Source organism: Heterodontus francisci, chromosome 19 (genome assembly GCF_036365525.1).
Source record: "Heterodontus francisci isolate sHetFra1 chromosome 19, sHetFra1.hap1, whole genome shotgun sequence".
In the NCBI taxonomy this organism is placed as follows: domain Eukaryota; kingdom Metazoa; phylum Chordata; class Chondrichthyes; order Heterodontiformes; family Heterodontidae; genus Heterodontus; species Heterodontus francisci.
This window is the reverse complement of record NC_090389.1, coordinates 73,780,871-73,804,900: the sequence shown is the minus strand read 5'-3', so window position 1 is coordinate 73,804,900 and position 24,030 is coordinate 73,780,871. Positions and strand designations below refer to the sequence as shown.

General features: G+C 41.2%; 2 protein-coding genes across 4 annotated transcripts in view; one reads left to right on the top strand and one right to left on the bottom strand.

Moving 5' to 3' along the window:
* Positions 1-451: 451 nt before the first annotated feature.
* ccdc51 (coiled-coil domain containing 51) lies at positions 452-17,551 on the bottom strand. Of its 2 annotated transcripts, none has more exons than XM_068051983.1 (4): positions 17,464-17,551; positions 15,445-15,786; positions 14,346-14,510; positions 452-6,207 (listed from the first exon to the last, which is right to left on the bottom strand). In XM_068051983.1, the coding sequence occupies exons 2-4, from the start codon at positions 15,733-15,735 to the stop codon at positions 5,434-5,436; spliced, it is 1,230 nt and encodes a 409-aa protein (XP_067908084.1). In that variant the 5' UTR covers positions 15,736-15,786; positions 17,464-17,551; the 3' UTR covers positions 452-5,433. The 2 variants fall into 2 exon arrangements, with proteins under 2 accessions (XP_067908084.1, XP_067908085.1); XM_068051984.1 differs by lacking the exon at positions 17,464-17,551 and adding an exon at positions 17,032-17,419.
* Positions 17,552-17,943: 392 nt separating this feature from the next.
* LOC137380197 (peregrin-like) overlaps positions 17,944-24,030 on the top strand; it is a 60,723-nt gene continuing 54,636 nt past the window's right edge. For both annotated transcript variants that reach the window (XM_068051982.1, XM_068051981.1), the window contains exon 1: positions 17,944-18,320. The gene's annotated coding sequence lies outside the window, so the exon portion shown is untranslated. The remainder of the gene's footprint in view (positions 18,321-24,030) is intronic.

The window sequence follows — 24,030 nt, the reverse complement described above, 5'->3', positions numbered from 1 at the left end:
CCAGTCAAAGTGTATTTTAAAGCTCTATTAAAACAAACAATTTTACACTTTAAAAAGGTCTCCGCTTCACCATGTACATGATGTTCTCAAACGGCATTTCAGTGTATCGTATAGCATCAGGAAATGAGATGTGTAAATAGCATAAAACAATGTTGTTGCTAAGTCTGACCGGAAGGACAGTATCCACTTTACAATCTAGTAAATGCTTATTGGAGGGGCTCCCAACTATTTATACCTGAAATGAACCATTACTCCATCATGATGTGCCAGCCATTATGAATGTGGAGCAGGATTGATGGACCAGCTTGTCTTTTCCTACCTGAGATTTGCATATATTCTTACGAGCCGCTCAACCCTAACACACACCATTACTCTTGTATGCAATTCCTTTTAAAATCCAAGGTGCTGTCATTTCACATAAAACAGATGCTATAAACAATATCCGACTGGAAATACTTTTATTGATGATAAATCAATTAGGTAAATTAAGTTTCTGCTGCAGGCAGGTTTCAAGTTACTGAAAGCAAAAAGTAGGGTCTAATTTCAAATAAATCACAGCTAAAATTTGTTGAAATGCTCAGCACATTTATCAATGTATGTATTAACTTTTCATTATCCAACAAATAACTAGTTATCATGGAATTTGACCTGAAATAGTTTAATCCAGCACAGCAGCAACAGTTTCATTAACAAAGGAAAAGGGCGGAAAACATTGTCACAAATAATTGAGCTGAGCACTTTTCTCAAAAGTCTTTTGGGGTAAAATGCAACCTGTACGCTGAACCATACAGACATGAATCTTACTGGGCTGTGCTGAGAAACAGCAGTTGGTATGCTCCAATGGTCTCAGTGCCACTGAGTGAAGAGAAAAGGTAAGGGAGTGGGGGGGGGGGGGGGGAAAGGTAGAAAAGAGAAAGAGCATTGAGGGTCTCTCTCCTGATCACTGCTTTAAAAAGTTCTTGGTCAAATATTCCACCAACAGTATCTTATTTTCTTTAATAACTCTCACTACCTAGGGACCCATGACATCCTATTCTAGCATGTCAATACCGTCAGGGGAAAATATTCTACTCCCTGATAAAAAGTATGGAAAATGCAAAATCAGAACACTGCTACAAATTAAACTATAAGAGAGTAGAGTAACAGGACAGAGGTTCAAACTGGTTAATGTCAGGAAGTACCTCTTTACACAGAATGATCAATGGGGGAGTAAACATTGAGGAATTATGTGCTGTAGGTTCATGCATATTGGATGAGCTAGGCCTTGCTCAGCTGTACTTATTGCTGTGCACTGGGAATAAAAACAAAGGACTGATGAGGTCTGGTAGTGCATGATGTAATCATAGATCAATTATAATACAGGAACTGCATAAGGTTTAGCAGTGACATTATTGAAAATATTGCTTTGGTTTTTATTGCCCTGGAGGCAGAAATTGTGTCAAAATACCATCTTCTATCTTCAATCCAGAATCACAGTTATTTGTTTTAAATCACAGCCCTTCATTTGGACAATTACAAAATTTTCATTTCAAACTTACTTTCACAATCAAAATTACACTTCTAAAATGCAGCACCACAGTAGTGTTCATGGATCTGGTGTCTTTTGATGGAAACAGCTCCTTTACATTAAAAATCTCTCGACCCGCATTTGTGGTCTTGGTATCTGAGCAGCAAAAGAGTTATTTAATCACCTCATTCAATTCCAAACTAAACTCCCTGGAGGATATTTCATTATTACTGTGAATCGATTAAAATATCTTTATTCATAAAAATATTTGCAACAAATTAACTCAGCACATTCAGATGTTGAAATTACAATCAATATTAAGGGCGCCATGTTGAACTGTTGGCACAGCACATAGGCACAGTTCCATACCAGTACCATACTGCAGACAGGGACAAAACAGTACTGGCTTTTCTTCCTTTCCTAGTTCATTTTGCTTTAACCTGGAAAGGACAAAACTAGTAGTTTAGAATCAAACTTAACAAGAGTTGGGTAACGGCACCATGCTTGCACCACAGTCAGAATGATAGGTAGCAGCAGTTTAATATTGGAGATGTCAGGAAAGTCAACACAGGTTTTCTGCATGCTCAATAGCTTCTGCTCACAAGTTCACTGATGTGATCAACACCAAACAATTTTCAACTGGGCGGAAGTGGATAGAACATTATGTTGGATGTTCAAAGCCAAGTGGTGATGCACAATATCCCAAGCAGATGTCAGTCACTTCTACATATGGCTGGTTACAAGTGGACAGCATTGATACAGGCTGGATGCAGGTTGTCTGTCTATTGTCATAGGCATTGTAACTAAAGGATGGGTGGGGGTGAAAACAAGGACCTTTTTAGGGAAGAAAATAGTATTGCTTGTGAATGAAAGGACTGTGATAACACACATTTTTGCAAGGGAACTACATCCTATTTTCTTTATGGTCTGCCATTTCACAAATACTGGGTCAGCAATCGTAGATCCTGGCAGAATGAGCAAGACTTAAAAATACAACAAGCTGTGGCCTGGTACATATTGTCTCATCTCAATGAAGGAGATGATGAATCAACCAAGAAAGCACAGTGCTGGCTGGTTCAGCAGGAATAGTGCGCACATGGCATCTGCTGAAACAAATTGGGATGCCATTTAAACCAAAAATTAAACAGGTAGAGATCTTGGCTATAGGCATATTCAAAGGAGTTTATAAAAAAAAAAAATCGGATGGGAATTGACTTGGATTATTCACACACATTCCCCCAGGTACAGATAGGCATGAGAGGAACCCAGGAGGAGATACCAGAAATACAGGGCAACCACGGGGCTAGTAAGAGTGAGGAACTTAAGGTAATTAATATCAGCAGAGAAAAGTATTGGAGAATTTAGTTTAAAGGGACTAAAAGCTGACAAATCCCTAGGACCTCATGGCCTACATCTTAGGGTTCTAAAGGTAGCTGCAGAAATAGTGGATGCACTGGTTATGATTATTGAAATTCTGGACCAGTCCCAGCAGATTTGAAGTTGGCAAATGTATCAGCACGATTCAAGAAAGGAAAGAAAAAATGAGTTATTAGAGTTTTCTGAGGATATAACTAGTAGGGTAGATAAAGGGGAACATGTAGATGTAGTATACTTGTATTTCCAAAAGGCATTCAATAGGGTGCAACACAAAAGCTAATACACAAGATAAGGGTGCATGGAGTTGGGGGTAATATCGTAGCATGGATAAAGGCTGGGTAATGGACAGGAACCATTGTAGGCATGAATGGGGAATTTTCAAGTTGGCAAGCTGTGACTAGTGGAGTGCCACAAGGATTAGTGTTGGGGCCTCAGTTATTTACAATCTATGTGGCGGCACAGTGGCTAGCACCGCAGCCTCACAGCTCCAGTGACCCAGGTTAAATTCTGGGTACTGCCTGTGTGGAGTTTGCAAATTCTCCCCGTGTCTGCGTGGGTTTCCTCCCACAAGCCAAAGACTTGCAGGTTGATAGGTAAATTGGCCATTAGCAATTGCCCCTAGTATTGGTAGGTGGTAGGGAAATATAGACAGGTGGGAATGTGGTAGGAATATGGAATTAGTGTAGGATTAGTATAAATGGGTAGTTGATGATCGGCACAGACTTGGTGGGCCGAAAGGCCTGTTTCAGTGCTGTATATCTAATCTAATCTATATTAATGACTTAGAAACTGAGAGTAATGTATCTATGTTTGCTGATGATACAAAGCAAGGTGGGAATGTAAGCTATGAGGATGACGCAAAGAGATATAGACAATTAAGGTGAATGGACAACGAGGTGGCACATGGAACATAATGTGGGGAAGTGTGAGGTTATTCACGTTGGTAGTAAGAACAGAAAAGCAGAATTTTCTTTAAAAAAGGTGGGAGAATTCTAACTGTTGATGTTCAGAGGGACTAGGATGAGCTCATACAAGGAACACAAAGTTAGCATGCAAATACAGCTAGCAATTCGGAAGGCAAATGGCATGATGGCCTTTATTGCAAGGCGATTGGAGTACAAGAACAAGGAAATCTTGCTACAATTGTATAGGGCTTTGGTGAGACCACACCTGGAATAGTGTGTGTAGTTTTGGTCTCCATATTTAAGGAAGGATATACTTGCATTGGAGATGATATAGCCAAGGCTCAATAGATTGCTTCCTGGTATGAGAGGGTTGTCCTAGGATGAGAGGCTGAGTAAAGTGGGTTTATACTCTCTGGAGTTTAGAAGAATGAGAACATACAAGATTCTGAAGGTGCTTGACAGGGTAGACACAGAGGTTGATCTCCTGGCTGGGGAATCTGGAACACAGGGGCACAGTCTCAGGATAAGGGGGTTGATCATTTAGGACTTGGATGAGGAGGAACTTCTTCACTCAAAGGGTTGTGAACCTTTGGAATTCTTGACCCCAGAGGATTGTTAATGCTCCAGCAATGAGTATATTTGAGGCTGAGTGACAGATTTTTGATCTCTCAGGGAATCAAGGAATATGAGGAGCAGGCGGGAAAGTGGAGTTGAGGCAGAAGATTCGCCATGATCATATTTAATTGGGGAACAGAACCAAGGGGCCGTATGGGCTACTCCTGCTCCTATTTCTTATGTTCTTATCTATTACTCATCTTTTCAGAGGTGGGTGCAAGGCAAAAGACAAAAATGTTTTTTTAAAGTTCTCAGCTCCCTACCAAATTGCCAGTACAATATTTTGATGTAGTTGAATTATGAACCAAATCAGCTAAATGGGAATGAGATGATGATTAAATTGCCCTCTGCCCCCTTGTACCAAGTGGCGTTACATTACCAGCCTGCTTAGTGCTTTCTGTACCACAGAACTGGCAGGAGAATCAAGTTATGACCACTTTATAAAAGCCTGAAGTGAATCACCTGGAGCACAAAAGTAAAACCTGATGTAAGGGTAGAACATTCTAAGGAAACTACTGCTCCAGTATATATAGGATATGCTGCCAAGGTACAGCAGCACACAAGAATTTATATGACTCTAGTAAAGCATTGACACATGGATGTTAGGTTTGCTGAAGGACCTTGAAAAGGATTTTACTGTGGTGATCCATGTGTTTAAGCAAGGTTCGGGAATTAGGATAAATGCATTCTACAAGTTCTGATCATTTTATTCTTCGGTTTTCAGCTCCTTACCTCCAGTGCTCAGGTTGTTAACAATATTGAATGATCTGCATAACAACAGTGACTGCATTTCCAAAGTAATCTATTAGTGGTGAAGTGCTTTGGAATGTCCTAAGGGCATGAGATGCTATTTAAATGCAGGTTCTTTACTTTGTGAACGAGAAGAACACAGATCAATACAATGCCTCTCACAGACTTCTAAAGATATGCACGTCAATTGCCAAGAAAACGAAGTGTCCCAGTTACTGGAAAATAGAACCTAGTTTTCACAAACAGCACAAAACCTACATCCATACAGTGCAGATTCTTTCAATTCCCTTTGAAAAGCACATACAATATCGGCAGCGTAAGGGCAAATGCAGCATATGTTAACACTGTGTTATACACAGAATTTGCTCTGATATGAGATTCCAGTCTCTTCTCAGTCTCCGCTAATCCAACGATCACATTCTCTGTTGCAAGAATCTGCCAATCCTGCTTCAATCCTGAAGAAATCATTTGTGATGGCTTAGCCTGTGTGGTGACTTTTACAGTCTTAATGTCAGAAGCCAACTTCCCAAGTGTTTGTTGCAGACCATTTAATTTTTGTTCTAGCCCTTCTATTGCTGCACTGGTCTGTTTTGAGGAGCTTGCTTGTTCCATCAAAGCATCCATGACAGGATCCTGTTTCAAACCAGATTCTGTGTTTTTAAGTTTAGTGTTGGCCTCCTTACCTGCTTGTTGCACTGCACCTTCCTCATGCACCAGTTCCTTCAGGTTTGTTACAAGTGTATTGAGTTCCTTGTTTTGCATTCGGTGTATGGAGGCCTGCTCTTTAAGGGCTTCCTGCAAGTTAACTGGTCCTTTTTGTGCCTCAAGAAGTAATGCCTTCAGCTCCTGCAGTCGAACTCTGTTGATGTAGGTTGACCCCAGGACTCCAATCATAGCTCCCAAAATGGACCCCATCACAGACCAGTTTTTTGTTCTCTCAGCTCTGGTCCGCTCTTTCTCGTGGCTTTCTCTCACTGCTGCCGAAAAAAGAGCAAACGTCTCACGCTCCAGCTCCTCTGCATTGTCGTATGCCGTTCGGTGTCGTCTCTCCTCCTGATTTTAGGATAAAGATAATTAACCAGAAGCTTAATTTTATTCTCTCCCTTTCCATTTAAGAAATGAAGAAAACTGGAACTAAGTTAGGAGGAACAGTAAGTAATACAGAAGACCCCCAGTCAGAGGAAGCTAGAAGAGCAAATATATAGGTAAATCTCTGAGAAGTGCAAAAACAATAGGTCAGTAATAGTAGGGGATTTTAACTACCCCAGTATTAACTGGGTTAGTTTTAGTGCAAAAGGAATGGATGGAACAGAATTCTTAAGGTGCATACAGGAGAATTTGTTGCCCAGTATGTAGCAAGTCCAACAAGAGAAGGAGCCGTTCTGGACTTGGTTTTAGGTAATGAAGCTGGGCAGGTGGAAGGAGTGGCAGTGGGAGGGCATTTTGGTGGTAGTGATCATAATTCAGTTAGTTTTAAGATAATTATGGATAGGGACAGAGATAGAACAGAAGTTAAAGTTCTAAATTGGGGTAAGGCCAATTTTACTAAGCTGAGAAATGATTTAGTAAAAGTGCACTGGAAACAGCCACTTGAAATCAGTGTCAGAGCTGTGGGAGGCATTGAAAGGGGAGATTCAGGGGGTTTAGAGTAAACATGTTCCCACAAAGAAAAAAGACAGGACGGTCAAATCTAGAGCCACTTGGATGTCAACGAGCTTACAAGGTATGCTAAGGCAGAAAAGGAAAGCTCATGTCAGACACTGAGAACTCAATACTACAGAAATCCAAGAGGAGTATAGAAAGTGGAGGAGTGAAATCAAAAAGTAAATTAGGAAAGCAAAGAGAGGGCATTAAAGAATATTGGCAAGTAAAATCAAGGAGAATTTAAAGATGTTTTATCAATAGATTAAGAGTAAGAGTATAACTAAGGAAAGAGTGGCGCTCATAAAAAACCATAGAAGATCCTAAAATCATGGGCAGCACAGAGGCGCAGTGGTTAGCACCGCAACCTCACAGCTCCAGCGACCCGGGTTCAGTTCTGGGTACTGCCTGTGCGGAGTTTGCAAGTTCTCCGTGTCTGCGTGGGTTTCCGCCGGGTGCTCCGGTTTCCTCCCACCTCCAAAGACTTGCAGGTTGATAGGTAAATTGGTCATTGTAAATTGCCCCTAGTGTAGGTAGGTGGTAGGAGAATGGTGGGGATGTGGTAGAGAATATGGGATTAATGTAGGATTAGTATAAATGGGTGGTTGTTGGTCGGCACAGACTCGGTGGGCCGAAGGGCCTGTTTCAGTGCTGTATCTCTAAATAAATAAACTAAATAAAATGGTAACCTATGTGTGGAGACTGAAGAGGTGGTGTATGGTTCTTAATGAATACTTTGCATCTGTCTTCAGAAAAGAGGGGGGACAATGCAGACACTGTAGTTAAGGATGAGTGTGAAGTATTAGATGTGATAAACAGGGAGAAACAAAGTTGCTTTTCAGACTGGAGGATGGTAGACAGTGGTGTTCCCCATGGGTCAGTGCTGGGACCACTGCTTTTTTGATATAAAAATAACTTGGATCTTGGAATACAGAGTAGAATCTCAAAATTTGCTGAAGACACTAAACTTGGAGGTGTGGTAAACAGTGAGGATGATATGAACCGCCTGCAATAGGACATAGATAGGCTAGTAGAATGGGCAGAGATGGAATTTAATCCTGACAAATGTGAGGTGATGCATTTTGGCAGAAAGAATGGGGAGAGGCAACATATACTGTTACAACCAGGTGATCAATGTGTCTCGGGGTCTCTTGCTGTCTTCACCTGGTCTTATTGTAACAGGGTTTAATTTTAAACACAGTGTTTTGAGCTCCCCCTTTGATTCCTTGTTCACAGTTTCCAATTATCAGGCAAATAACTGAGCACAAACAGGCTTTCTTTGGTTTAAAGCAGAAAGAGGAAATTTATTAAAACCTTAAATCTAAAACTCTAATATAGTTCACTTCTATGGCTATACGAAGCGCTTACGCTAGCATGCACACGCGATATAACCATTCAGATAGGAATAGAAAAGAAAAGGTAAGTAGAACAGTTTGAGGCAATATCTTGTTACTGTTTCTTGAGCTCGCTGTAGTCCTTGAATGAAGTTATAGTCTTGCGTTTCGTTGGAGCCCAGTAATCTTCATAAAACTTTGTTCACATGGCAAACCTTTCTCTCTTTGAGTTTCACATGTTTTCACAAGATTCAGTTCTGTGGGAAGAGATGAAGATAGGCACGCAGGAGAAGAGATGTTCTCAGTCCCCGTGGAAGGTCTTTACTTCATGAGCACAAGGCTTTGTCTCAGTTCAAATCCCTTTGTTTGAGAGTTCAAATTCAAAAAGCTCCCAGGGTGCTCAGCAGGTTAGTCATGTGTCTAGCTCCTTATATGGACCAGTCTCTTCGACATCCTTGCTTGGAAGTTCAAATTTCTCTGTCACAGCCAGTCAGCCATGTGACCAAAACAGGTCCAACCACTTCTGTGTATTGGAGGAACAGGATTGGCTCCCTTGGTTTCCACATTGTCTGGAACTATGCAAATGAACCTTCCAGTCAGAGATTACAATATTTAGTTTTAATGCTTATGTGGCGAAATAATATGTGGCTCAGTCTTGGCAGGTGGGGTTGCCCGACACCTCCACACCCAGGGGAATGAAATGTAATTTGAAGAAAATGGCACATTTCATTACAGAGTTTGAGAAAAATATAAGATACTGACAGAAAACCATGCATTTCTCTTATTCATTTCCATTCACCAGTCTTGAAGCTCATTAAGATGGTCAGTTCTGGGGGGGGCCAGGGCTGCTTTAAATTTCCCCTTTTTTTTTCTCCAGGAGAGTTAGTAGGGGGTGTGTCCATCCTGAACTCCTTGATTCATGCAAAGACTTTTGGATTCAGGGGATGGGTGGTTCTCTTTTCCTCTGACTGTGGGGGAGGAGTCTCTGTTACTCTTTCCTTTGTTCTCTGGGACACTCCTACCTGGAGATATTTGTGCAGACTTAATTGCATTTTCCGGTGACCCTTCGACTAGGTGAGGCACCACCCTCATGGTTTCTCTGCCCCCTAGAGGTCTTTCTTTGTCTCTGCAGGTTGCTGCCAATGCTGTTAGCAACTCTGGTGGGGTGCTTCCAGTTTCTGCATTTACATAGGAGGATATGGAGTCTAACTTTTCACATTTTTCTGTGTCAGTAGGGGTTTTCATCCGGGACTTTTCTGGACTTCCTTTAACCTGCCCTCTGGGTCACTTTTTCCCTTCTCTTTCTAAACTTTTGCCAGCCATGTGCCTGCCTGCCCCTTTTGTTCTCAGCAAGGGTCCCTTACAGTTCACCAGCCCTCTGCTGGAAGGTCCTCCTAACACCGGTACAGGACTTAGGGATGCATGTTTTGCTGTAGGTTGGGGTTTCCTCTATCTTTGTGGAGTTCTGGCCAGTCAAACTGCTGCGTTATGCAGGTTTTGGTCTTTCGTATACTGGCATGCACAGCCACTGCAGTCTCGTGGGCCCTTCTTAATATTTCTCCCCGGTACTTCTGTGGCACCACTAACTGGTGAACTACTGTCCACTCCTGGCCCTCAGGTCTGTGAGGAGAACTCCACTTCCTCATCAGTACCTCATTCTTTAAATAGTAGCAATCAGGGACTCCCTTTGCTTCAATTTCAGACTGGGCAGCCTGTGCTAACTCTCTCAGTATTGGGTCAGTTTGCTGGCTGGGGGAGCTACTAGCTTCAGTTGCAGACATGTTAGTATTCTAGCACACACAACCACAAGAAAACCTGTATTGAAATCTTGCTCTTTTTGATTGGGAACAATTTGGCTTCCCACTTCCAATTTCTTTCATTTGTCTGTGGGTAATATCCTGGACAGTAGCCCCCAAATGTCTGTTACGACCAGGTGAGAAAGGGGTCCAGGGTACCCTCTCAGCCTTCACCTGGTCTTACCGTAACAGGGTTTAATTTTAAACACATCGTGTTTTTAGCTCCCCCTTGGTGATCCTTGTTCACTAACTTCCAATTATAAAGGCAAAGAAACTAGCCAAATAGGATTTCTTAGGTTTAAAGAAAGGTTGAACTTTATTAAAATTTCAATTCTAATTCGGTTAACTCCTACGGATACGTGATGCGTCCAAGCTAGCATGTATATGTGATACACACATGCAGATAGAGACAGAAAACGAGAAGAAATAAAGTGGAAAGGTTTGAGGCACTATCTGAAGATGGTTTTGGTTACTGTTCTTCGAGCTCGCTGTAAAGTCCTTGGTTGTAGGTAGGTCTTGCTTTTCGTTGGGGCCCAGTATTCTTCTTAAACCTTGTTCGATGTAGGAGACTTTTCTCTCTTGAGGTTCATGTGTCCTCAGTGGGTCTAGAGGCTTGTGAGAAAGAGATGGGAGCAGACAGGAGAGGTCTTCTCACTCCAGGAGCAAACAGTCTTTCTTTTAGTTGAAAAACTCTGGCTAGTTCACAAAACCCTGGACCAGCCAGTTAGTCATGTGACCAGCTGGTTTAACCAGTCTGGCTTTTGTGGATTGTATCACCTTAGCAGTCACTGGAATGCTCTTCCTTGCACCTTTCACATTTGGAGATCAAAATCCATTGTGGGTTGAATGTGTCAGGGAACAGTCCTTTTGTCTCCACAAGCACTGTCTGTTAGTATGCAAATGTTTTTAAGTGTCTGGCGGCCCTCGTAACGGGCCTTCTCTTCTTCCCAGAAAGTTTAAAATCAATGTTCATATGACAAAATTAATATGCCTCATTCTTGGCAGGTGGGGGCCTGCATGACACTTGGGTTGTTCTCTTTGGAACAGAGGAAGCCGAGGGGAAATTTGACTGAGGTGTACAAAATTGTGAGGGGCCTGGATAGAGTGGATGGGAAGGGCCTATTTATCTTAGCAGGGAGGTCAGTGACTAGGGGGCATACATTTAAAGTGATTGGTAGAAGGATTAGAGGGGAGATGAGGAAAAACTCTCTCACCCAGAGGGTGGTGGGAGTCTGGAACTCATTGCCTGAAAGGGTGGTAGAGGCAGAAAACCTCATCTCATTTAAAAAGGTGCCTGGATGTGCACCTGAAGTGCCGCAACCTGCAGGGCTACAGACCAAATGCTAGAAAGTGGGATTAGGCTAGGTGCCTTTTTATTTCGGCTGGTGGCAGATGCAAAGGGCCAAGATGCTATGGTATGATCTAATTGCCATAACGGAAACCTGGCCACAGGGTGACCAAGACTAGAAACTGAATATTCAACATTTAAGAAGGACAGGCGAAAAGGAAGTGGTGTTGCGCATTAAAGGGATGGGATCAGTACATTAGTAAGGAAAGATCTCATATCAGAAGAACAAAATGTGGAATCTGTTTGAGTGGAGCTAAGAAACAGCAAGGGGCAGCAAACATTGGTCTGAGTTATTTATAGGCTACCAAACAGTAGTGGTAGTGTGGGGCATGGCATTAACCAGGAGATTACAGACGCATGTGGCATGGATAATGCAGTAATCGTGGATGATTTAAATCTGCATACAGACTGGGTAAACTTAATGAGCACTAATGCTGTGGAGGATGAGTTTTTGGAGTGTGTTAGGGATGGTTTTCGAGAGCAGTATGTTGAGGAACCGACTAGAGAACAGGTTATTTTAGATCTAGTTTTATGTAATGGGAAAGCTAATTAATAATCTTGCTGTAAAAGAACCTTTACGGATGAGTGACCAAAATATGGTAGCATTTTACATTATGTTTGAAAGTTCAATCTGAAGCCAGGGTGTTAAATTTGAACAATGGAAATTATGAAGATATGAGGGGCAAATTGGCGGAGGTAGATTGGGAAAATACATTAAAAAGTACGACAGTACATAGGCAATGGATAGTCTTTAAAGAAATATTACATAGTTTACAGCAACTATACATTCCTTCAAGGCACAATGACCCCAAAAGTAAAGGCATGGATAACAAAGGAAGTTAAGGATTTTATAAGATTAAAAAAAAGTCTATAAAGTTGCCAGAAATAGTAGTAAACCTGAGGATTGGGAGGATTTTAGAATACAGCAAAGGAGGACGAAGAAACTGATAAAGAAAAGGCGAACAGAATATGTAAGCTAGCAAAAAATATAAAAACGGCCTGTAAAAGCTTCTACAGGAATGTAAAAAGGAAACGTTTGGCTGAGACAAATGTGGGTCAGGAGAATTTATAATGGGGAATAGAGAAATGGCAGAGAAGCTAAGTGATTACTTTGTGCCTGTCTTCACTGAGGAAGATACAAGAAAGCTCCAAGAATTAGAGATCCAAGGCATTAGGGGGAAATGTGAAATTGAAGGAAATTAGTATTCGTAAGAAGGTAGTATGGGAGAAGTTAATGGGGATGAAGGTTGATAAGTCCCCAGGACCTGATATTCTACATCCCATAGTGTTGAAAGAGGTAGCTATGGAGATAGTGGATGCACTGGTGATCATCTTCCAAAATTCTATAGATTCTGGAGCAGTTCCTGCAGATTGGAAGGTCGCAAACGTCACCTCACTATTTAAGGGAGGGAGGGAGAGAGAAAACAGGGAATTACAGACCTGTTAGCCTTACATCAGTCATTGGGAAAATGCTAGAATCCATTTTAAAGGATGTGATAAATGGACACTTGGATAATAATGATCTGATTGGGCATCGTCAACATGGATTTATGAATGGGAAATCATGTTTGACAAACCTGTTGGAGTTTTTTTTGAGGATGTTACTAACAGAATTGATAAAAGGGAGTCAGTGGACATGGTATACTATTGTCAGAAGGCTTTTGATAAAGTCCCCCACAGGAGGTTGGTTAGCAAAATTAACGCACATGGGATAGGAGGCAATATACTGGCATGGATTAAGGATTGCTTAACAGGCAGAAAGCAGAGGGTAGGAATAAACGGGTCATTCTTGCGTTGGCAGGCTGTGACTAGTGGGGTACCGTAGGGATCAGTGCTTGGGCCCCAGCTGTTCACAATATATGTCAATGATCTGGATGTGGGGACCATATGTAGTATTTCCAAGTTCTTGGATGACACAAAACTAAGTGGGAATGTGTGTTGAGGAAGATGCAAAGCAGCTTCAGGGGGATTTGGAAAGACTTAGTGAGTGGGCAAGAACGTGGCAGATGGAATATAATGTGGAGAAATGTGAGGTTATCCACTTTGGTAGGAGGAACAGATGTGCAAAGTATTTCTTAAATGGTAAGAGATTAGAAAGTGTAGATATACAAAGGGTGTCCTTGTCAATAAGTCACTGAAAGCTAACATGCAGGTGCAGCAAGCAATTAGGAAGGCTAATAGTATGTTAGCCTTTATCTCAAGAGGATTTGAGTACAGGAGTAGTGAAGTCTTGTTTCAATTGTATAGAACCTTGGTTAGACGGCACTTGGAGCACTGTGTGCAGTTTTGGTCCCCTTTCCTTAGGAAGGATATTATTGTCATAGAGGGAGTGCAACTAAGGATCACCAGACTTGTTCCTGGGATGGTGGGACTGTCCTATAAAGAGAGATTGGGAAAACTGGACCCGTATTCTCTAGAGTTTCAAAGAATGAGAGGTGATTTCATTGAAACCTACAAAATACTTAAAGGGATAGACAGGCTAGATTCAGCTAAGATGTTTCCCCTGGTTGGGGAGTCTAGAACCAGGGAACACAATTTCAAAATAAAGGGGAATCCACTTAGGACAGAGACAAGGAGAAATTTCTTTACTCAGAGGGTTGTGAATCTTTGGAATTCTCTACTCGAGAGGGCTGTGGAAGCTCAGTCACTGAGTATGTTTAAAGCAGAGATTGACAGATTTCTAAATACCAATGACATAAGGGGATATGGGGATAGTGTGGAAAAAAGGTATAGAAGTGGATGATCAGCCATGATCATACTGAATGGCAGGGCTGGCTCGATGGGCTGAATGGTCTACTCCTGCTCCTATGTTCCTATGGCCTCTTCCTGTGTCGTAAACTTTCTATGATTCTATGAAAGCAGGAATTTGGGCCAAGATGATTCAGAACCTTGTAAGTGAAGTCTCCTTGAAGGAACAAAACCTGAAAACTATAATATATTAACTTTTTTTTTTTACATACTGGATAAAAGCTTTGTATTACTTTCATTTATGATCATCCTTCAACTTAGCACAAACATACAATTTAAAAAAATAACAGCAGTAAAATGGCAAGAATAAATCTGTTTTCTTACCTGCAGCAGTTTATGTTCCTGGGTGGCCAGCTCGAGATAGTGACTGTCCTCCCGCGAGACTCTGTCTAATCTGTCTCTAACCTCCTTCAGTTTCAACTGCTGACTTTCAAGGGTTTCCTGGCTTTGTCGAACAACACCTCGAGCCACCATGAATGCTTTCTCTGCCTGAGAGAAATAGCATACCTTTCAGTTACTCGTATCAAAATTGGGTATGGTGAGCCTTCCTGTTCTGGAACTTTGGTTTATCTTGTACAGTTGCAGTATTTATCTGATGTATTAGTAGTGGAATAGGCTAGCACTTACATATAAGCTTTAACATAGTAAAACATCTCACAGGAATGTTAAACAAAGTTTGATACTGAGCCACAGGTGACCAAAAGCTTAAGATAATAGTGAGATACTATTTATTAATGATGCACTGGTGCAACACTGGCTTTCAGGTGGTTTTGACATCAAGTAGTGACCAAAGCATGCTTCTGACTTCTGTTGTCAAGTCTTGTTTTAAAGCTGACACATCAGAATTCAAGGAAGAAAAAAATTAAGTTCGTATTTCAGTTCTAAGGTTATGCCTGAAATGTTTCAACTTATTTCCAGATGCTGTTAGACCTGCTGAATGTTTATATTGTTTTCTAATTTCAGATTTCCAGCATCAGCAATTTTTTGAAGCACATTCACGTATGTCGAGACAGTAATATTACTATTTGTATGTTCTTTATGGAACTTTACGTCATCCGATGTCTGCACTCATGCATATTGCAACAGGGGACACACAATGGAGGTAAATTATGCACAGGACCTTTGCCTTATTCCCCGTTTAGCAAAAGATACCACCAAGACCAGTTAATACACCACTACCTGAGACCAGCTTACTCAACACAGGTCAGGAATGAAACCTAGGGATCCTACTGCTGTTTGAGTTCTTCATAATACTAGGTAGCAGTTTGTTATATAGATTAAATTCTTAAAATTGATTGTGCCCCTTCCCCCCCTTTGCCAATGAGAATGGATTTACCCTCCTTAAACATTTGTCACACCTGCACCACAACATTTATATAGCATCAGCCTATAGTCGTGAGTAGCATCTGGAAGCAGCCAATACCTCAGTGACATTCAGCTGTGCCACTTGCACCTCTTTCAGTCCAACAAACTCCTCGTATTTCTCCCATAAGGCATTGGTTGTGGCTCGAATATGCTCTCCAGTCTTTTTGCTTAAATCCTTGCTCAGTTCCACCCACTTCAGTTGTGCAGCATCTTTAGTTTCACTCAAAGCCTTGGTAACTGTTTTCTGTGTGGGCTGCGAGCAGTAAAGTTGTACTCGGAGACTGTTGCTTCTTGCAATTTGGAAACAGTAAGCACGGGAGCACATCACACTGACTAGATGTCTCTTCATCACGGCATTCACTTCAAAAGCAATATTTATTCAGCCAGAGCTGCAAACATCCTGTAAATACAGTGACAAATATTAGTTCTAAAACTAATACAGCAATTCGAATTACCTGAAATAAGTTCCCATCAAATTCTAGTAATCAACTTGTTTTTCTATAGTGCCTTTAACGTAGAAAAACAACCCAAAGCACGTCACAAAACCATTATGAAACAAAATCTGACACCTAGTGTTTTATTCCTGAAAGCCAGTTGGTGAAGGATGATATTGGAACCAATCTTTGCTCACTCAGTCAGACACAGAGAGGGGGAGGTGGAGGGAATTCCAGGGCTTAGGGCCTTAGCAGCTGAAGACAGTCACCAATGTAGGAGTAACTAAAATTAGGGATGCTGAAGAGGCCAGACAGAATTGGAGCAGTGCAGATATCTGAGGCTTACAGGGCTGGAAGAAATTACAGAGATAGGGAGGGGCCATGGAGGGATTTGTAAACCAGGATGAGAATTTTAAAATTGAAGCATTGCTAAACCAGGAGCCAGTGCAGGCCAGTGAGTACAGGGGTGATGGGTGAATGGGCCTTTGCGACAGTTAGGACGCAGGCAGTGGAGTTTTGGATGACCTCAAGTTTATGGAGGGTAGACCACGGAAGGATGTTGGAATAGTCAAATCTAGAGGTTATAAAAGGCATGGATGAGGGTTTCAGTAGAAGAACTGAGGCAGGGGTGGAGACAGGCAACGTTACAGAAAGAGAAATTGGTGGCCTTAGCGATGGTGCGAATATGTGGTTGGAAGCTCATCTCAGGGTCAAATATTCTTTCTTTCTTTTGGGCCTCCTTATCTCGAGAGCCAATGGATACGCGCCTGGAGGTGGTCAGTGATTTTGGAGTGACCTCTCCATGGCGCATGCCTGGGCAAATTTATGGAGGTTGAGAGTTGCCCAGTCGTCAAAACCCCCCTCTCGGCCTTTCTGGTGGGGTCCAAAATATGACACCAAGGTTATTAACAGTCTGGTGATGGATCTCCCCTGTTCCCTCACCAATTGGCTACTTTAAAGGTACTTTACCTTTCACATGCACCGATTCTAATTCATCCATTCAAGACATCTAAATAATTCAGCAATTCTGTAAGCGTGATAAACTATTTAAATCATTCGCTCATTTGGTTCAAATCATCTCATTCCCAAATATATTTCACACAAAAGTAAAAACAATCACTCTTGTTGATCACACATTTCACTAACATTCGTTGACATATCACTTAAATCCTATTGATATTGTCCAACATGTTGAAAGGAGATGGTCTCACTTTCTCCAGTCTCACGCTTTTGCGCCCATGAGTCTCTACTGCTCTCCCAGAATAGGAACGATTCACCTCTCACTTGACAAGAGTGGTCTTTTCTCCAGTCAATGGCAGTTGCAGAACAGATTCCTGGACCTAGTTAGGTTTTGCAGTGAGCCTCCAGCAGCGACCAAAAGCAGTACATCGTCTAATTCCTCCTCTATATCTAATCCCTTCGCCTCTGGCTGAGTGACCTTTAACTCCACCCTGCTTTAACCTTTCACCCTCGCCTCTGGCAACCCGCTTAAACCGCTCCGTTTCCCTGGAAACCGTGGCACCTCTCGCTGCTATGCAGCTTTACAAAAGATGACTGTTTTCCCCAATCCTGTATTCTGTTTATAGACATTTGCAGCGAGTAGAAAGCACTATGTTTTCATTTATTCACAAAAATCCGCTCACCCAGCTCTTCCACTGCTCCCTCAGCAACTCTCCCAGTTACTTCACCATCCACATCTACAGATTCGTCTAATTCAGCCATTCAACAAGCCTTTCATATAAAAAGACGCATTTTCAATTAATATTTAACGTAATAATTATATTTTTATTTCCAATTATTTCGGTCTTCTATTGAGTACTTTTCAGAATTACTTACTTCCAATGTGCTGACTGTAAATCAAATGCTTCATTTACTCTCCGGCCCGTCACTTTACGCTTATTAGCAGCAGATTCGCCTCTTTCATTCATTCTGATGATTCAGACAGGTGGAAAATATAAATATTTGTGAGCGCCCATAATAAATGGAACGCACCTCATTCATCGCGATGCACATATTTCTTGTCAGAATTTCCTCCTTCCACGTTGAGTACTTTATTACACGAAATTAATGTGCAGTAAACTGTGTTGAATGTGCTGTACATAGAATTTAGAGACAGTTGTTGGTGGAGGAGGCGCCTTTGTTCCATCTTGTGAGTGGAACCCTGGGTTAATATTCAAACTGAGGGGGAAAGAGCCATTTGCCAACAGTGAGAGGGCAGGAGAGGCCGGGGCTGTGCGTGGGTCAGGTCTGGACTGTGTGGCTCTGTTTAAAGCCTTCTCCTGAACCCTGACTTCCTCTGTGTGTGGGTGGGGATGCCCCTGGGAGAGATGCTGTTGTTATGGAGCTCACAGTCTGGTTCCTTTACTGACTGCCTGATGGTAATGGGCCTGGTCTGGAGCAGCACACAGCAAACCCCCATCATCTAATCACACACACCATCACTCATCTGCACTGACACCACCACAGGAGCACATCAGAAATGATCCACCCTCTTAACTTGGTAATATACTTAAATATCTATATTTTGACATTACTCTCTTAAATGTTTCATAAGTGCATCTCCTCCCTCTTCAGTTATAAATGTTTACTGTAATATAGCCTGATAGACATGCCATAATGCAACTTTAAAGACCAACACTAATTTTGATGCATTTTACCATTTTATTTATAGAACTGTTGCTTTATGGAGGTTGCTGAATGGATCATAGTGTCCTAGACTATGGCTGTTATGGATAGCGGGGAGATAATTACTGAAAATCCAGATCAGTTGTTTGTTTTACTATTATTGTATGTTTGTATGCTGATTTTGGCAGGCCCAAATGGCTGTCATCGCCATTTGCTGGCTATGCTCATGTCCTTTGCTATGAGAATTGTGATAAACGGGGAGCAATCTCACTGATGTATCAGTGGAGTTAAATGTTAATTTAGCACAGTTGTGAACATATGATGAATAAAATAGATGGGTGGGAATGGAGTCCATTACTGGTTGACATTAGTTTGTAAGATGTTGTCATTTGACTGCAGTGAATTTTGTTCTGTGCTGTGCATATGTAAGGAGGATGAAATTTGAAATATCATTGCAAATGTGGTCACTGGTTTGCTTGCAGAATGGTGTATGAAGTTATCTTTTTGTTATTGAATATGAAATTGTGCATGTAATTCTTGCATGGGTGCTGTCTGTGCAAGCACTGGATTTGAAACATCTGTCTGGTGATCTTGCTGTTTGTACAATATTTGATGATCATTGTGATATATACACAACGCTGGACTTGAAAAAATTTGTAGCAATTACACTGTGCGGAATTGTGCAGAAAGGAGGTGCCCATGCCAGTTTGTGCTGTGGAAACAGCATAGGTTATGACATAAAAACAAGAAATGCTGGAACCACTCAGCAGGTCTGGCAGCATCTGTGAAAAGAGAAGCAGAGTTAACGTTTTGCATCACAGCACTGAGCATGCAGGTTGTTTATGATGTGCCTATATGATCACTGCACTGTGTACAGGGTTGGTTGTTACATGGGATTGTATCTGCTGTAACACATTTGCTCAAGACAGCGTATTTGAATATAGATTTTAAAAGTCCACTTTGCTCCATAAGCAAGCAAATTCAATTTTCAAGTCTTTTATTGATTACTGGCTGATCTCCCATGGCATTGCTCAGGGGTAGCCTATGATCTGTCTGCAGCTGGTTGTAATGTTCAGCTGCCAAGTCAGCCTGTCTCAGACACTGCTAAGGTGCTTTGTGTGGCGAAGTGGTTTCCATAGTAACATCTTTGGCTCAATTAGAAGATAAGTGTTTGACTTTTCTTATGGAAGTTAAGCAGCTGTCCTTGGGGAAAGGCCAGGAGAACTAACTGGAAATTACTGGCCTTTATGTTCTTGTGTCTTGTTTAAGTGATCAGTTTTGTGAAAAGTAAGATGTCTGAAATCTAATGAAAAATATGACAGTGAGATGGTGTACTCACAGATGTAACCCTTCTATTTATAAAAGGTGGATCACTGATTGTTCCACATGTCCCTTTTTTTTTACAAAACAAGAGCTTAAGCTGCCTCTGCTGCAGCCATGATCTGTGGTTCTGTAAGTGAAATCACAAGAATTGCAAGAGTAATGCTGGCTGGCATGATTTATCTTTTATTTATTTATTTAGAGATACAGCACTGAAACAGGCCCTTCAGCCCACCGAGTCTGTGCCGACCATCAACCACCCATTTATACTAATCCTACATTAATCCCATATTCCTACCACATCCCCACTTTCCCCCTACCTATACTAGGGGCAATTTATAATGGCCAATTTACCTATCAACCTGCAAGTCTTTGGCTGTGGGAGGAAACCGGAGCACCTGGCGAAAACCCACGCAGTCACAGGGAGAACTTGCAAACTCTGCACAGGCAGTACCCAGAATTGAACCCGGGTCGCTGGAGCTGTGAGGCTGCAGTGCTAACCACTGCACTGCCCCAACTCATATAAGTCATTGTTAACCAACTCATCTAAGTCATTGTTCTTTGTTATGAAACGAAGTCTTACTTTTCAAAATCAGATCACTTGCTATGTTATTTTCATTTGCTCTTATAAATCTATTATTAGCTTGTTCCAAAGTTTATTCCAGTGCTCTCCTATCCAGCCTCCGATCTTGCATCCTTTGTAAACCTGAGCTTGTCCAAAACTCTGCTGCCTGTATCCAAACTTACAACAAGCCCTGCTCACCCATCACCACTATGTTCACTGACCTACACTGGTTCCTGGTCCGGCAATGTCTTGATTTTAAAAATTCTCGTTGTTTTCGAATCCCTCCGTGGCCTTGCTTCTCTCTCTTCTCCAGCCTAAAAACTCTCAGATCTCTGTGCTCCTCCAATCTGGCCCCTTGCACATCCCCAGTTTTAATCACTGCACCATTGGTGGCCATACCTTCGGATGCCTAGGCCCTAAGCTCTGGAATTCTCTTCCTAAATCTCTCTAGCTCTCTCTCCTCCTGTAAGATCCTCCTTAAAAATGAACTCCTTAACCAAGCTTTTGATTACCCGTCCTGATATCTCTTTATGTGGCTCGGTGTCAAATTTTATTTGATAACCTTCCTTTGAAGCCCCTTGGAATGTTTTACTAGGTAAAGACACTGTTTAAATGCATGTTGTTTTTGTTGTGCCACAGTTGCATGTCCAGGCTGTCATTCCATGCTTGACTATTTGAAGCAACATGTAGTGGACAATATTTTAATTAATATTTTGATTTGATTTCTGTATTCAGTTCCTCTCTTTCCTTTGTTTTGTTTTTCCTTTCCTTCAGTTTTTTTCAGTCGCTGAATAGATGTTCATCTTTCCTCAGCCTACTGTGTAGATGAAAGCACTGTCTATAATAAAGGTTGTCAAATAATTTCACCCATGCTGGGATCCGTGTGTACAAACCCTGATTGCTTAGTCTGTGTGAAAGAAGACAAACTCACTTTGGCAATAAGATTGCATAAAAATTTCCACCTGCGATTCGTATGTGGCAAATTGTTGTTGACCTGTTTTGGGAAGTGCTAAGTTGAGGCCAGTTACTTTTCCATAAGGAGAGTTAGAAGCAAAATTGTGGAGTGAATAAAGTTGTACTACTGTTATGCATATTCTAATAGACAACTCAAAAGAGTCGCCAGTGAAATCGTAGGAGTAGTTTGCACCTCGTGCTCAGACGTTATGGGGTTGGGGAGTGGGTACACAAAGGGAGCAATAAATGTATTTATTAAATAAAATTACAAATCAAAAGAGATAAAAATGCCAAAACATTTCCATGATTTTGTTATGTATTTGAGTTGTGTTATATTTAGCATCCTTGCAAATTCCCCTTTTTTGTCTGGTAGGCAATGGGTTCAAACTCTTGCTTCGGTGACTCGGGTGATAATTTCATTTCATGGCAGCAGTGTCATATTCTGAGCTGCCAGCAGAAAGTTTTCGTTCCTAATTCCTGGAACTAAAGACAGGATCAATAAAAAGGAGTACAAGACAAATGTGGAATATTGATGTGGGTTTAATCCCGTATGTGGGTTCATTAAATCATACTATTAGTGTGGCTTCTTGGTTCAGTTCTCTTTCATTTGTCTTATGCTTTGGCCTTTTAGTGTGTTCCTGTATGAATCAAAAATGCAGATTCAGTCACAGTAATTAATGTACTGAATAAAACTTCACACAGTCAGCCACAGTAATGCATTAGTATACAGTGCTAAGTGAAACTTATCTTTATTAAGACCCAGGTGTGTGCTACTGTCACCCAGGACTAAATGAACATTAGATCATTCAGGCACAGTAATAATATTACTGTCATTAAGAGCTGAATACTCTCCAGCTCATTTAGAGACTGTGAAGTGCTCCTGTTGCACAACATTGAAAGACCAGGGGCTTGTTCAAACACAGCAATGTGTGCTGCCACGTGACACTGGACGAAGATGAGCTTAGTCAGACAGAGCAGTGTGTTTTCATCATACTGTGCTGAGTGAACTCCAGCTCATTTGAGGCACCATGTGTGTTTCCCTTGTGCAGCAACAAATAGTTTGTGACAATTTTGCTTGTGTTCTTATCAAAGTTGCTACTTTCTATTGAGTGAGATACAGTGATGTCAGCCTTTTGGCACACTGAAAATCAGTTATTCAGTTGGTTAAATATTTCAAATACAATACTTTGTTGTTTTATTTGCTCTTCCTCTTGTACCTACTCAGCATGGACATTGAGCAACTACATATGGCGCCACCGCATCTGCTGACAGCACTCTTGGCAGCTGGGTGGTGGGTACCAACGTGTGGCTGAAGCAGAGCAGTGCTAATGTTTTCCTCGGTGCTTTGCCTAATGACCCGTCAACTTGCCATCTATACAAAGCTGGTCTGTGAATAGCACCCACAGCTGGCATTTGACCGTACCCAGTCTGTCACCCTGTACTGTGATTGTGCAATGCATCCTTGATTTAAATTCCTCCACTAACCCAACTGAAAAAAAAACTGGATTGATTGATGGAAACCTACATTTGATTGACTTTCTCAGGAAATGCTTTATTAATGGTTAAAATGATGATTAGGAATAGTGGTTAAATCCATTAGTTTTTTTATTGACCAGCTAGCATTGAGTAGAAGCTGTGCAAACTTGGATTGGAGAGTTAAGTTAATTCAAGAAAACTATTCAAGAAAAACTTATACACGATTCCTATACAAAAAATGTTGTAGATACATTCTCCTTTATGAAAATGCAATCACAAGTATCGCCATAAAAACGCATGTGGAACTGCGTTTATGGACTAGAGCAGGCTGCCCGATATGGGCCATTTTCCACTGTCCGGTTCATGTTTCTATGTGTTCAAAGTGGGATAGACTCCAGCTGAAATTATAAAACTGACTGAATAAATTGACATTATTAAAATTTTAATTTCTTTTGAGACTACATTAAAAACTCAATTCTCTGGCCATACTTGCATCACAATTAAATTTCTACACAACTCATTGTACGTCCATAACTTACAAATGTGGCCTTAAATAGGCCAGATAATTGAAATCAGTCTGAGTATTGCTTACATTGAGAAAATTAGAAAGTCTTTCACTGGACATTAGCAAATTTAAAAGGATGGTTTGATTTCCATTTTAATATTGAAACATCTAAAAAAAAAACTGCCCCTTTTTGTAAGATCATGTCTGTTTGCACCATGCAAAGATTTAATATTGAGCTTCGAAAATACATGTTTGAGCTGTCAGGCTTTGAAGTGAATTTTAGGAATTTGCTTCCAACTTTACCTGTCAGTTTTGTTTAATAAAAAGTTTTATATGTTTTTCTCCTCTTCCTCCTTTCCCTCTGCTTGACTAACAGGCCAGGCAGGCAATCATCTCCTGAGCATTTGCCAGTGTCACTTGATAACTAGCCACTAGGTGCTAATAAATAATAAAGCTTGCTTTTATATAACATCTTATCATGTTCAAATATTCCCAAAAGCTTCACACAGTGTAATTTTTTTCCTTGAAGTGCACTGGCTGTTATGTTGGTTAAAGTAATTTGTGCCAGCAACGTTCCACAGACATGCAAAGAAATGAATGGTTATTTTTTTCTTTACCAATATTGATTGATGGTGTGATATTGGGCCGACACTAGGAGAATTCTCTGCACATCTTCAAATCATGCAGTGGAATCTTTAGCATTGCCTGAACCATTGAAACAGACAGGTTTGATGCCTCACTCATAGAATGGCACCTTCAATAATG